Source organism: Schistocerca americana, chromosome 2 (genome assembly GCF_021461395.2).
Source record: "Schistocerca americana isolate TAMUIC-IGC-003095 chromosome 2, iqSchAmer2.1, whole genome shotgun sequence".
Taxonomy (NCBI): domain Eukaryota; kingdom Metazoa; phylum Arthropoda; class Insecta; order Orthoptera; family Acrididae; genus Schistocerca; species Schistocerca americana.
The window spans coordinates 726,241,449-726,255,964 of NC_060120.1; the positions used below are offsets into that span (position 1 = coordinate 726,241,449).

The following is a 14,516-nucleotide window of genomic DNA, read 5'->3' on the forward strand; positions in this document are numbered from 1 at the left end:
AGATTACGACGCAGTGGCGCACCTATGTCGGCAAAACAACGAGTTGAAACAACGCATTGCTCACACTTTCGATGAGCTCACCACGGCTCATACCTCGCTGCTGCAACTGCAATCCACAGTTCCTTCACCTGATCGACCTTCATCAGCAGACACCAGCAAGGACACTCATCAGGTTAGTTCAAAAACATTCATTGCATGTGACGATTCGCGTTGAGTGATCTCTGCACCCACCACACGCCCACTACGTGCAGTGCCATCTGTTTCAGTGCTTCTAATGACAGTTGCACGCATGATGCGAACATGCCCACCGTGCAGGCAGCCACCTCACATGTTGGTAAACATTCCCCCTCTCTTGTGTGCCAACTACGTGATTCGGCGGCCATTGCCGTTCCCCGCACAACGCCAACGCCTCTCTCGCCCACCCCGGTTATTCAAGGCAAAGCTAATAACAGACAGTCACTGCGCGCCCCAATCCACTCCATGCTGCACGTGCAGCCAACCTCTCCAAACAAGTGCACGCTGCTCTCATGTAATAGGCAAGCGACTTTCGTGATGCCTTTTTACACTTGCGCTAACGGCTACACCTCATCACGCCCCACTCATCCCAAAACTTCACGTCAGGAAGTTACTCAGCCTCGAGTGCAGTTCTCAGTCTCTTCCATCACTGACGGAATTACACACAAGATAATTACCACTGCCGGCCCTCCTATTAGGCACAAGGTTAGACGCCTCAACCCGATTAAGTTGCACATGGCCCAGCAGCAAATTAACGAACTTCTGGACGCAGGCATTCTACAGCCATTGGACAGCAATTGGTCTTCACCGATTCACCTCGTCACCAAACACAACGGTTCTTTTCGAATGTATGGTGATTACAGATGCTTAAATGCTCGTACCATCATGGACAATTACCCCGTGCCAAACATAAACGACTTCATCCATATGTTATCGGGCGCCACAATTTAGCGTGATTCACTGTAAACGTGCCCATCACCAGATTCCCGTAGCACCAGAAGACATTCCAAAGACTGCTATCATCACGCCGCTTGGTTTGTTCCAATACAACTTCATGCCATTTGGCTTAAAGAATGCGGCACAAACGTGGCAATGTTTCATTGACTCAATCTTACGACAGTTCGAGTTCTGCTTTGCATACCTGGATGACATTCCCATTTTCAGCAAGTCGACTGAGGACCACAAAGATCATTTATCCCAGGCCCTCCAGACCTTGAACTCCAACGGTATCAAGGTCAACGAAGATAAATTCCAATTGTGCCAGTCTTCTGTGACATTTTTGGGTTACACCATCTCTGCAGACGGAATACATCCTCCCACATCCCGCATGCAGGCTATCACGTCATTGCCACCCCCGCCTACGTACAATGAACTCCAACATTTCCTGGGTACTGTAAATTGCTACTGCCATCATCTACCTTCTTCTGCCGCTGTGAAGGCTTGCTGACAGACTCGCTGTCCGGCAAACAGACTTCGTGCCTTAAGACAGTCCGTTGTACTGAACCTATGATAGAGGCCTTCAGGGCTCTAAAGATAGCGTTAGCTCACGCCGTTGTACTCGCCCACCCTGATCCATCTGCCGAGTTGTTCATCACTACAGACACCAGCAACATCATGGTTGAGGCAGTATTACAGCAACACAAAGGCGAGACGGTTTCACCCCTTCATTTCTTCTCTAAAAAACTGTCTACAGCACAGAAGAAATATTCTGCTTTTGATAGAGAACTTCTGGAAGTCTATGAAGCCTTCAAACACTTTCGCCCTGACATCGATGATTTCTTTTTGCGGATCAATACTGTCTCACGCATCGTCAATTTATCCGACCTCGCCACTCTCCAGGCCTCTGACGGGGAATCTCAACCTCTCCTCACATATCCTCAGACATCGATTGTGTTTACCAAAGCCAAGTTCCCCGGCGTTTCGGATGAAGTGTGGTGCGACTCTTCTACTGGCACTCTGTGGCCATTGCTCCCTCCCATGTTGCGCCAGCAAGCCTTCGACTCCTTGCATAACCACGCCCACCCTGGCATCCGCGCAACCACATGCCTCGTCACCGAGCATTTTGTTTGGAAAAATGTTAAGCAGGACTGTCAAACCTGGGAAAGCAGCTGCATTTACTGCCAATGCGGATGCCACACCTCCCCCCCCCCCCTTGGCAAGTTTGACATTCTGCAAGGACATTTTCGTCATGTACATATTGACCTTATCGGCTATCTGCCATCGTCAAAGGGCCACATATATATCCTCTCGACCACATGTCTCGTTGGGTGTAAGCTGTTCCTTAACCCAACATCACAGCAGAAAACATCGCCAAGGGATTTGTCTCATCATGGATCACTAGGCTCAGTTGCCCGTCCACTATCACCACTGACCAGGGTCGACAGTTTGAGTCTGCACTTAACATGTTTCTATGTAACCTTTGCGATATCAAAAAAATTCATACAACAGCCTACCACACACAAAGCAATGTTAGTGGAAGGATGGCACCACACCCTTAAAACAGCACTCAAGTGCCAAGACTGCCTCTGGTCGGAGGCGTTTCCTTGGGTGTTACTCGGTCTCCGTTTGACCTTTAAACCTGGCTTACAGGAAACCATGTCTGAATTCGTTTCCGGCGAGAACCCATTTCTACCTGAGAAAATTATCCTGCCTCAAGCACCCAAGGATTTCCCCACCTGCCCAGACTTTATTAGTAGAATGCGCACCCTCTGGCTCCTACCCTTGTAACCGCCCCCGGTGTAAAACCTGTCCAATGCACCCTCCCACCACCACCTACTCCAGTCCTGTAACCCGGAAGGTGTACACGATCAAAGGCAGAGCCACCTGTGAAAGCACCCACATGATTTACCAACTGACCTGCCTACACTGTGAAGCTTTCTATGTGGGAATGACCAGCAACAAACTGTCCATTCACATGAATGGACACAGGCAGACAGTGTTTGTTGGTAATGAGGATCACCCTGTGGCTAAACATGCCTTGGTGCACGGCCAGCACATCTTGGCACAGTGTTACACCGTCCGGGTTATCTGGATACTTCCCACTAACACCAACCTGTCAGAACTACGGAGATGGGAACTTGCCCTTCAGTATATCCTCTCTTCTCGTTATGCGCCAGGCCTCAACCTCCGCTAATTTCAAGTTGCCGCCGCTCATACCTCACCTGTCTTTCAACAACATCTTTGCCTCTGTACTTCTGCCTCGACTGACATCTCGGCCCAAATTCTTTGCCTTTACAAATGTCTGCTTGTGTCTGTGTATGTGCGGATGAATATGTGTGTGTGTGCGCGAGTGTATACCTGTCCTTTTTTCCCCCCTAAGGTAAGTCTTTCCACTCCCGGGATTGGAATGACTCCTTACCCTCTCCCTTAAAACCCACATCCTTTCGTCTTTCCCTCTCCTTCCCTCTTTCCTGACGAAGCAACCATTGGTTGCGAAAGCTAGAATTTTGTGTGTATATATGTGTTTGTTTGTGTTTCTATCGACCTGCCAGCGCTTTCGTATAGTAAGTCACATCATCTTTGTTTTTAAATATATTTTTCCCACGTGGAATGTTTCCCTCTATTATAGTCATATCATTAATTTAGATAATTTTATGTATTCTTTATCCTCCACTACGGATCTTTGCTCCATCCATCTACCCCAATACAGAAATATTTTCCTATCCCTAGCCAGAGCCCAGTCCCACATACTGTTCCTACATTGTTGCATTGCTCATGGAATCCCACCATCAAATTCTTCCACAATGACCTGGTTTATTACCAGCTGGTACTTGCCTAGCACTGTCAATGATATCTCCCTCATACTAACATCCCCAACGTCCATGACTTTGCTGCTATTTAACACTATCTTTCCCACAGCCTGACTGTCTCCAGACATCCAACCTCCTTCCCACTGTGACCAGTGACCAACTACAACTCCACCCATAATTACTTCTCCTTCGAAGGCATTACTTACAAACAAATCTGTGGTACAATAATGGACATCTGCATACCACCATCCTATCTGACCCATTCACAAGCCAGCTACAGAAATCGTTTCTAATCATCAACCTGATCCTCCTCAGCCCAACAAGCCACCTTCCTTGATATCAACCTCCATTTCAAGGATGGCTACGTCAGTGCCTCCATCCACATCAAACATACCAACCATCAACATACAACATACGTCCTGTTCGATAACTGCCACCCATTTCACGCCAAGAAGTCCCTTCCACACTGTCTAGCCACCCATAGTTGTTACATCTGTAGTGATGAGCATTCTCCCTCCAAATACGCCAAGGGTCTCACTGAGGCCTTCACAGACTGAAATAACCTTACCAACCTTGTCCAGAGATAGATCTACAATACCTTATCTCACCAGTCATCTACCATCCCCCATACATCACAGCCCAGCCACAAAGAAGCTGTCCTCTTGTGACTCAGTACCACCCAGAAATGAAGCAACTGACTGACATTCTCCACCAGGGTTTTGACTATATCCCATCCTGCCCTGAAATATGATATATCCTCCCCCTCACTCCCACAGTGGTATTCCATCACCTGCCCAATATAAGCAATATCCTTGTCCATCCTTAATTTACTACTGCCCCTAACCTCTTTACTCATAGCTCATATCCCTGCAATACAATCAAGTGTCAGACTTGTCCCATGCATCCTCCCACTACCACGTATTCCAATCCTGGCACTGCCTTCCTCTAACCCAACAAAGGCAGGGCCAAGTGTGAAAGCATACATGTGATCTACAAACTTAGCTCCAACCACTGTGCTGCATTCTACATGGCCCTGATAACTAACAAGCTCTTCATCCACATGAGTGGCCACCACAAAACTGTGGCAGAGAAACACATGGACCACACAGTTGCTTAAAATATTGTCCAAAATTATGTCTTTCACTTTAATGACTGCTTCACAGCCTGTAACATCTGGATTCTCCCCCTCTAACACCAGCTCTTCATAATTGATCAGGTGGGAACTCCCCAACATATCCTTCATTCCCATTGTAATGAACTTCGTGAATTGGCTGGATCTCTTCATATTATAGTCTTAGTGTCAACTTTGTCATGAATTTTGCCTATGTTACTGTTTTTGTTACATTGTTACTCCACTGATATGTGAGCATGCTGGTGAATACATTTACAGCTATAGGAAAACAGTTGTGGTGGACTGTTAATATTGGCTGTCTTAAATTACCTTAACCAGAGTTATACGGACAGCTGAGAAAGAAAACACCATCTGGAGAAGTGGGGTTTCCCATTATGTTCATAGACATTGATGTATGTTGCAGAAAGCACAATTTTTCTTCTCATCCCGTATGGTAAGTCTCCTCTGACCTGCAGTTCTGGGTGACTTTCCCAAAATCTACCCCTTTTCCTAGACCTCTCCAGTCCTTTTCCTTCACCTTTCTTCCTTCCCCTTCAACCCTTCTCCCTGAAGAAGGAACCACTGGCTCCAAAAGCCTACCAATCACAACAGTCTTTTATGTGTGTGTTCTGCCACCACTTTTGAGTAGATTTTTTTTACCTACCCAATTAAAATTTCTTATCAATAATTGATTGTTTTCATTGTTATAGAAAGCATAATTTAAGTTACAGGGGGCCGCTGCTGATTAAATGATCTGTGAATTCAATAACTAGTTGACAGCAGTGTGCTGCTGACAACCAGGCAAGAACAAGGCAGCCAGTAAAGAGTCCATAATCTCACTGATGCAGGTTGAAATTACAAAAAAGAAAAATGTTTAAAAGAAAGTTATATTCTGACATGACTTTTTAACAATGTACACTGTGCCAACAGGATACTGCTGTTGTTCTTGAATGCAATGACTGTATTTGAGGGCTAGTTAGAAATGCTAAGTGACACCTGACTGCATTTAGTATGAGGAAATACAGTAGTGTTGATTTTCATTTCTGCTGAAAGTTATTTTTAGGTTTCACTCTTGATGTTTTACTCTGTTGAACTGCTGTGATGTCCTATGGCTGAAATGGAAAGTTGGCTTGATTAGAGTTAGTCTGTGTCAGGGAATGAAAGCATTGTTTCATAAATGTCAGTTCATTTATTCTGTGCAACTGAGTTATGCTTACATGGTGATTTTTACTCAAGAATCGAAACACTGCTGTTCATCTTCAACAATTTCTGAGCATTCAGACAAAGTTTTTAATTCAGGATTCGTTACTATTATGAGATAGCAAATATTACAGATTTTATCATTCAGACCCCATATTTGTGTTGCATCTTCCTAGGCCATAACTGGTACTCAGTGCATGTAAGATCCTAAGGGCTAATTTGTTGACAATTGCATCCTCCCAAGTGTAGTAAGTGCCTAAAAGATATAAGAGGTCCACCACCATCTAGTTAAGCCAATTTTTTACCGTAATATTAAATAACTTTAATAACCAGAGTATTAAGTGATAAGAAGAAATACTATTACATTTTTCCTTCCACATACAATGATGGGCTTGTACTATAAGACAGAAGTTATCTGCCACACAGACTTGAAAGTATGACATTAGCAATGACTAGCAGCCACTAGGTTGCATCATCATCATTCCAAGAGCTGCCACTAGATCCATCTGCCATCATGATGTAGAGAATAAGTTATGCCACACAATAAGCTTGTTTAATAGAATATGAATGTTTTTAGACTGAATACACAGCAAAGGTCACAACTGTCACAATAGCTGTAACTACATCATTTAGATTGTGGTAATTGATTACTGATCTGCTTTCACTACCATATTTTGTCAGGAAACTGATCAATAGCGTTCTTGCACAAAGTCTGTTGTAACAAGATAGTCTGTATTAGACAGTTGTCAAGATTTTCTGACTGATTATTTGAAATACTAACTAATTAATTATTTATGTAACTGTAATTGTTTGGAAAAGAACTGGCTTATGCATTATTTGCGATCCATCGTATTTGTACTTAAAATAAATGCAGTGCATGATACCTAGCTTCATCTCAATAAGAAAAATACACAAAAACATAGTGTTTGTTTTCCTTGTTTGAATGAAATAAACTAATTTTAACAACATTTAAATTCTTCTCTCTGAAAATAATTTGAGAGATTAGTTACATTTAATACCTCATAAGTGATATGAAAACTTGGAATCAGGTATCAGCAAATGCTACTACATGGGTTGGATAAAAAGTAGAGGCAACTTGGTTATAACTCATACCAAACTTTTGACAGACATTCAGCCCTCAGTGTAATTGCCCTACATCTTGATCACCTTCCTCCACAGTGATGGAAGGCATTGCACACTGACACTGCATCTGTGCTGGCATAAGCTGTTGCCAGCACACCAGTTGGCAAAGATGTAGTGCAGAGATTGATAGCAGGCACTGGATCAAGCGCACTTATCACAAGAGAGGCGAAAGACACACCAGCTAGCAACACACCACCAACATCCTCTCAACAGCAAGTATTTAGGCCACCGCCACTGACTGGAGGGCCTCACTCAGCCACTAATTCGCATTCGAGCTCATATCACTGGCTACAACGGTACATAACGAGCAGATTAATTGTAATAGCAATATACTGATATTGTAAGCAAGGGGACTATTATGCATGAGCTTGTACCACAACACACGAACTTGAATAAAGTTAAGTAGCAACTATCTGTTCATGTAAATAAAGATCCAAGTTAATCCATGTTTGCATTTGTGTTTTAGAATGAGTATACCGGCTACCAATAACCACATCCTGTTCCTTGCTTCCATGATACAAGACTCTACAGATAATTCAGTGGCAATCAAAATTAATTAATTTGGCTGAAGATTTTGCTTTCTTCTCTTTTGTTTTAGCTTGCAAGGGTGTTAATATTCAAGTGTTTCTAATTTTTTATTGTGTACTTGCATGTATTCCAGGAGGGGAGCTGCAAAACTAATCAAATTTCTCTTTTCAGTGGCTTTGCTTGCTTTTTGATATAACATATTTGTGTACACCATGAATTCCCTGCCCCCTCTACCCCCTGCCTCCGTGCCTCAGCCACAGATGCCAAATGTGATGGATCTAACACGAGCTTTTCAGTTTCAAATCAACAAATAACTGCCCTACTGATAACGGTACAGCAGCTACTGGCTGCACAAGCTGCATTGGCTGCACAACTGACCAACCAACCAGCCCATCAAGTGCTGCCAAAAAGTATACTTATGTTCCAGCAATTTAAGGACCCAGAAGATGAATGGACTGAATGCCTGACTCAGTTCCAAACACATTGTCAAGTTCGTCATGTTCATGGTACTGTAAAGTTAGAAGACTTCCTTTTCATTGTGGGGTCCCCTGCATTCAGGCTAATACAAAAACTATTCCCAAGTGTGTCTTCCAACAAACTCGGCTATGACCAAGTAATTGCTCCATTAACCAAGTATTATGACCAGAAAGTCCAAGTAGCAGCAGTCAGACATCAGTTCTTCTGCTAGCAGAAAAAGCCAGAACGGATGTACCATCAGTGATACACAGAATTAATGGGGCATGACTAGGAAGTGTAAATTTAAGTGTAGTTGTGGCAACTTTTACAGTGATCTCATGATATGCAATACAATAACATTCAATATCCCAGATGGCAAAATATGGGAACAGATCTTGAAGTACTCTGATACATCACTTCCCCAAGTATTGAAAATCTTAGAGCAATATGATTCGGGTGCCATAGCAGCCGATAAGTTTGACCATGCCACAATTTGTCAGGTTGAGTCGCTCCTTGCTCATGACTGCCCCAAGCAGCCATAACAACGAGCCCATACACAGCCACATGGACAATCACGTAGATGTGTAAACAGGCCTGTGAATTTAGTGAAATCTTGCATTAGACGTTTTGCTCGCCATAAAAGAGAGGATTGCCTATCACATAACACAATGTGACACATGTGTGGAAAAAAAGGCTGTGTCCAAGCAGTTTGTTTGCAACGGAACAAAAATGCCAATTTTGCCCACTCCCAGAAAAAAAAAGAAAAAAAAAACAGGCAAGTTTTCAAAACCTACAACAGTTTCTGACTAAGGTAAGATTAAGGTTGTGCAACGACATTCTAATAAACTATATTTCTCATCTCAAACTGCTGGCCATTGTGTGAACTTTCAGTTAGACAACGGTGCCACAATAACTTTGCTTAATCATACCATGTATGTGCAGTTAGGCTCACTATGCCTTTCTAAATCTAGCTAGCACCTTACTACTTACAATGAACAGGAAATTCCAGTACTTGAACAGTGTAGCTTGCCTGCCACTTACAAATCTAACACTAGGACAGTGAATTTTACTATGCTGGAATCAAGAGACAGTGAGAACATATTTGGTTTATATGCCTTTGATTTGTTTTGACTTACCATCCAAGACAATCTACTTTCAGTATCTGTTTTTGAACCAAAATACACTGTAGCTAGCTTGCTTAAAGAATTTCCTGAACTATTTTCCAAAGGAATGAGAAAAGTTAATAACTTTGTAGCACATGTTACACTGAAAGACAATGCACAGCCTTAGATTTTACAGGCCTGCCCTCTTCCAGTTGCTTTAAGAGACAAAGTAGCCAGTGAACTGAAAGAATTGCAAGATAATGGTGTAACTGATCCCATGCATTGTTTGATGCCTTATCCTTCTGGTCACATTTGCATTTGTGTTGCCTTCAAGCCTACAGTCAAACCACAGACAGCAGTTGACACTTATCCGTTACCTCGCCCTGAGGAACTCATGGACAGGCTAGGTGCAGGATGTTACTTTTCTAAGATAGACTTGTATGATGCCTACTTACAAATTCCACTGGCTGAAGAATCACAGAGAGTGTTTGTTGTAAATACACACTTAGGACTGTTCGAGTATCTGTGTTTGCCCTTTGGCAATGCTTCTGTACCCACCATTTTCCAGCATTACTTGGAACAGCTGACTGGAAAAGTGACATTTTGTTTAAATTACCCTGACAATATTGTTGTCTCAGGTCATACAACAGAGGAACACACTGCCAACTTGCATATTTTTTCTGAGTGTTGTCAGAAGCAGGACTCAAGTGTCATCTTGAAAAATATGACTTTTTTCAAACTGAACTACAGTATTTAGGTCATGTGATAAACAGTCAGGGTGTGCACCCCTCCAATGTCATTTGCTTGCAATCCATGACCTGCCTGTTCCTCGGAATGTGTCTGAACTGGAGTCAGTACTAGGCAAGACATCATACTACATTCAATTAATATCAAATGCCACTCAGATCGCGGATCAATTGCATCACTTGTGTCAGAAGAGTGTACCTTTTGTGTAGACTAAAGACTGTCAAGATGCATTTCAGAATCTCAAAAATGCCTTACTTAGTGAGAGATCTTTGGTGCATTTTGATCCTGCCAAGCCAGTAGTTTTGCAAATCAACACTTCTTCCTACAGAATCGGTTCTGTGCTTTAGCACAGAAATGGTGCACAAGACAGACCTATTGCTTTGCCTCGAAGTTGTTAACTCAAACTCAGTGGAATTATTCTCAAAATGAAAAACTCAGTGCAATTATTCTCAAATTGAAAAAGAGGCTCTCGCTATTGTGTATGTTGTGACCAAATTTCAGCACTATTTGTATGGTCATAAGTTCTTTTTAGTGACAGATCATAAGCCTTCACCTGCCAAAGCCTGTTCCTACACACAATGTTCAAAAAATGCAACATTGAGCTTTGTTGCTTTCGCAGTATTAGTATGAAATTGTGTACAGACCTAAGGTAAAACATGGCAATGAAGACACCATATCTCGCCTTCCGATTGGCTCAGACTATGATTTTGATGCATATGCTGCATCTTGATGTCAAACTGATACACAGGACTCTGAAATGCTGGAATCTTTTCCCTTGCACTACAGAAAAATTGCATAGGCCACAAAAGCAGACCCAGATCTCAAGATTTTGCTGAATTACATTCACATATCTTGGCCTTGTTCATTGAACAGTATCCAGAACTCAAGTTTGCACTGATGTTTTGCACATTGGCATCACCTTTCAATGCAACGGGGTGTGATTCTAGTTCAGAATGACAGTGGATGGACAATTGCGTGTGCTTATTCCCAAAGAGCTGCAAAAGGATGTATTGCGCTTGCCCCACCAAGGACATTGTGGAATTGTTCGCACTAAATAGTTAGTGCAACGGCACTGTACTTGGCAGCAGATGGATGCTCACATTGAACAGATGACATCACAGTGTCACACATCCACAGAAAACCAATCCACTTCACCACAGACAATCTCAGCTAGGCCTAAGACTCAATCCCCATGCCAACGAGTGCACATAGACTTTGCAGGTCCATTTTGGAACACTCATTGGCTCATAGTGGTAGACTCTTAGCAAGTTCCCATTTGCAGTGCCTATGAACTCTGCCCCATAGCACCATTCAAGTGTTGTCCTCCATATCATGCACAGAAGCTTTGCCAGAAGTACTTGTGTCAGACAATGGACCACAGCTCACTTCAATTCACGTGATTTTGAACAGTTCTGTGAATGAAGTGGCATTCATCATCTAATAAGTGCTCCATTTCATCCCCAGTCCAAAAGAGAAGCAGAATGCTTCAGACACACTTTCAAACAACAGATGGCCAAGCTTTGTACCCCCACACATGGGAACAGGCACCTTCTTGCTGCCTATCACTCCCACCCACAAGACGGACCATCACAGGCGGAACTTACGCATGACTGCTGCTGTTGGACGCTAATACACCTGCTACACCCACCGCAGCAGTGTGCACTGCCAACAGTCTGCAAGTCTTGCTTTGTGCAACAAGATCTTGTTCTTTTCAGGCTTTATGGTATCCATAGGGCTTGGGAAAGAAGCATAATCCAGGAATGCATTGGCTCTTATATGTACTTGATTGCAGGTCCTGATGGCTTGCAGCATCGCCATCAGAGCCAAATTGGTGCGGCCCCTTGCGCCGTGATTCTGCTGCTTTTCTTCTCTCAGATTCATGGTTTCACAGGACCACGCAGCCTTTGCAGCCACCTGCTGGTGCCACCAGGGCACCCCAGGAGGAGTGGATGGATGATGCACCCTTGGCCCTGCCATCCCCTCTCGCCGACACACTCTCAGGCTTGGACATGTGCCCTGACAGCAGTTTTCTGGAGGATGTTCCTGTTGCCTCGCAAGCCAGATGGTGAGGTACGGTTGGGAGTGCTCCTTCTTCCAGAGTCATGGCTCCTAGCTCATTACTACATTCCAGCATCCTGCATCCCTCTGCCCCTCCTCCCCTCCCATTGTCATTCACATTTTTCCTACATGACAACGGTGTGGCATTTCATGGGGAGTGGGGGAGGAAAGTGCTGTGCTGCTGATGTAAGCTGTTGCCAGCACACCAGTTGGCAAAGATGTAGCATGAAGATCAGTAGCAGGCACTGGGTCCAGCATGCCTATTGTGAGAGAGGCCAAAGACACACCAACTGGCAACACGCCACCAACACCCTCTCAACAGCAAGTATTTAGGCCGCCGCCAATGACTCTAGGGCCTCATTTAGTCACTAACTCACAGTCCAGTTGGCATCTGTCAGTTCACATCACTGGCTACAATAGTACATAGCGACCAGATTAGCTGTAATAGCAAGATACCGATATTGTCAGCAAGAGGACTATTATGGATGAGCTTGTACCACAACACATGGGCCCAATTAAAATTAAGTAGCAGTACCTGTACATGTAAAAAAGAATCAAGTTAATCCATGTGTGCATTTATATTGTAGAAAGAGGATACTGGCCACCCATAACCACATCCTCTCCCTTGCTTCCATCGTACAAGACTCTACACCATCCATCTCCATCAATGTTTTGCAAGGACTGGCTGTGGCACAGACGATATCTTCCATTATGCTGTGACCAAAGCTATGAAGAGGTTCCTTTATTTTGACAAATAGATCATAATCCCATGGATTCATATTGGGTGAATACTGTGGATGTTCCAGTATCTCCAGCGCTTACGTGTGCAGGAGCTCCTGCATGGGGGTAACCATGTGGCATCGTGCATTGTCATGAATGATGATGGGATGCAGTGTCAGAAAGAACACTGTTGTACACTGTGACCTCATTCCACTTCAGTCTTGATCCATGCACTTGTTTTTCTTATGTAAACATACAGATAGAGCATTCGAATTGGCCTCCCACAATTTCAGACAATACACACTGCAGCTGACTCACACACAGCCATCGCTGCTCGCTGCACTTCTTCAACTGACCTTCTGCTATCAGTTACAAACAGTGGGTATGCCATTTGACACACATCCTTTAGGTTATGTCAGTGTTCCCACTATTTTTTATCCAACCCGTGAATATGAGAGTGGAATCAGTTGGCATGATTGAAGTACAAGTGGAACATTTTACTCCAGTGAAACATTTCATACTAATGGTATATTTCATTAAGAGTTCTGCTGATGTACAGGGTTTTCAGTCATTAATATTGTCATGTAGAAGAAGGTGTAATTAGATGAATGACAAACACTAACCTCATGTAACAAAGGTTTATTCAGCACCTGCACATACAAGAGTGCGGAGCAAACTGCCTCCAGCCATAAAACATACAGTACATATACAGCTACAGAACATTCCAGTACAACCATTCTTGACATTCGTGGATACTTCTAGAATGTACTCAAACTGAATACAGAAATTAAAATTGTACGGTCAAGGTGAGTTTTAAACTCATGACCCTGCTTGCATCAGTTTAGTATCATAACCACTACACCACAGTGCTAATCGACTTCTTCTGTGACAATATGACTGACTTAGGCTACGCAATAAAATCTATTCATATGGATAGAACTGGTTAATGATATTAGCTCCTATGCAATGTAGTGAACTAGAAAACATTTTAAGCAATCTGATTGTAACTTTCAGTTTTACCATCCAACATTTAGAGTTTAAGAACAGTTATTTGCTATGAGCACTGGAGTGTATTATTAGGAAATACACATTATTTATACTTGAAAATAATTTTAAGCTCAAAGTTGAACTGAATTTCCACAGTTTCAAAACTAACCTGAACTGGAAGATTATGATTGAGATCATCAACATTATTGGCAATGTATTTTCGGAACACTCATTGCACAAGATGATTCCTTGTTATCATTTATTTTCAGGATTTATGTATCAGTGAGTGCTGCAGCAGTACTTTTCTGGAATATTGAGTCTGATATTGGCTACATATGGTTCAAATGGCTCTAAGCACTATGGGACTTAACATCTGAGGTCATCAGTCCCCTAGACTTAGAACTACTTAAACCTAACTAACTTAAGGACATACACACATCCATGCCTGAGGCAGGATTAGAACCTGCCACTGCACCAGCCACATGGTTCCGAACTGAAGTGCCTAGAACTGCTCGACCACAGTGGCCAGCTTCTTGGCTACATGCTGGATAGTTATGCTGTTTTGCATCTAGCAGAACCTCCACATCTTTGCCAAAAGAGTATTCCATACAAATCATTTATTACAGCATTATAAAGATGAGGAGAATTCTGAAATATTCCTTAAGTTGTTTATTTGATTACAAGTCATTACTGGCAATG

At 43.1% G+C, this 14,516-nt stretch overlaps 1 protein-coding gene across 1 annotated transcript in view; it reads right to left on the reverse strand.

Moving 5' to 3' along the window:
• Positions 1-5,779: 5,779 nt before the first annotated feature.
• LOC124595669 (pseudouridine-5'-phosphate glycosidase-like) overlaps positions 5,780-14,516 on the reverse strand; it is a 129,045-nt gene continuing 120,308 nt past the window's right edge. Inside the window, exon 10 of the mRNA XM_047134515.1 lies at positions 5,780-5,987. Coding sequence (XP_046990471.1) covers positions 5,982-5,987 — 6 coding nt within the window. The 3' untranslated portion in view covers positions 5,780-5,981. The remainder of the gene's footprint in view (positions 5,988-14,516) is intronic.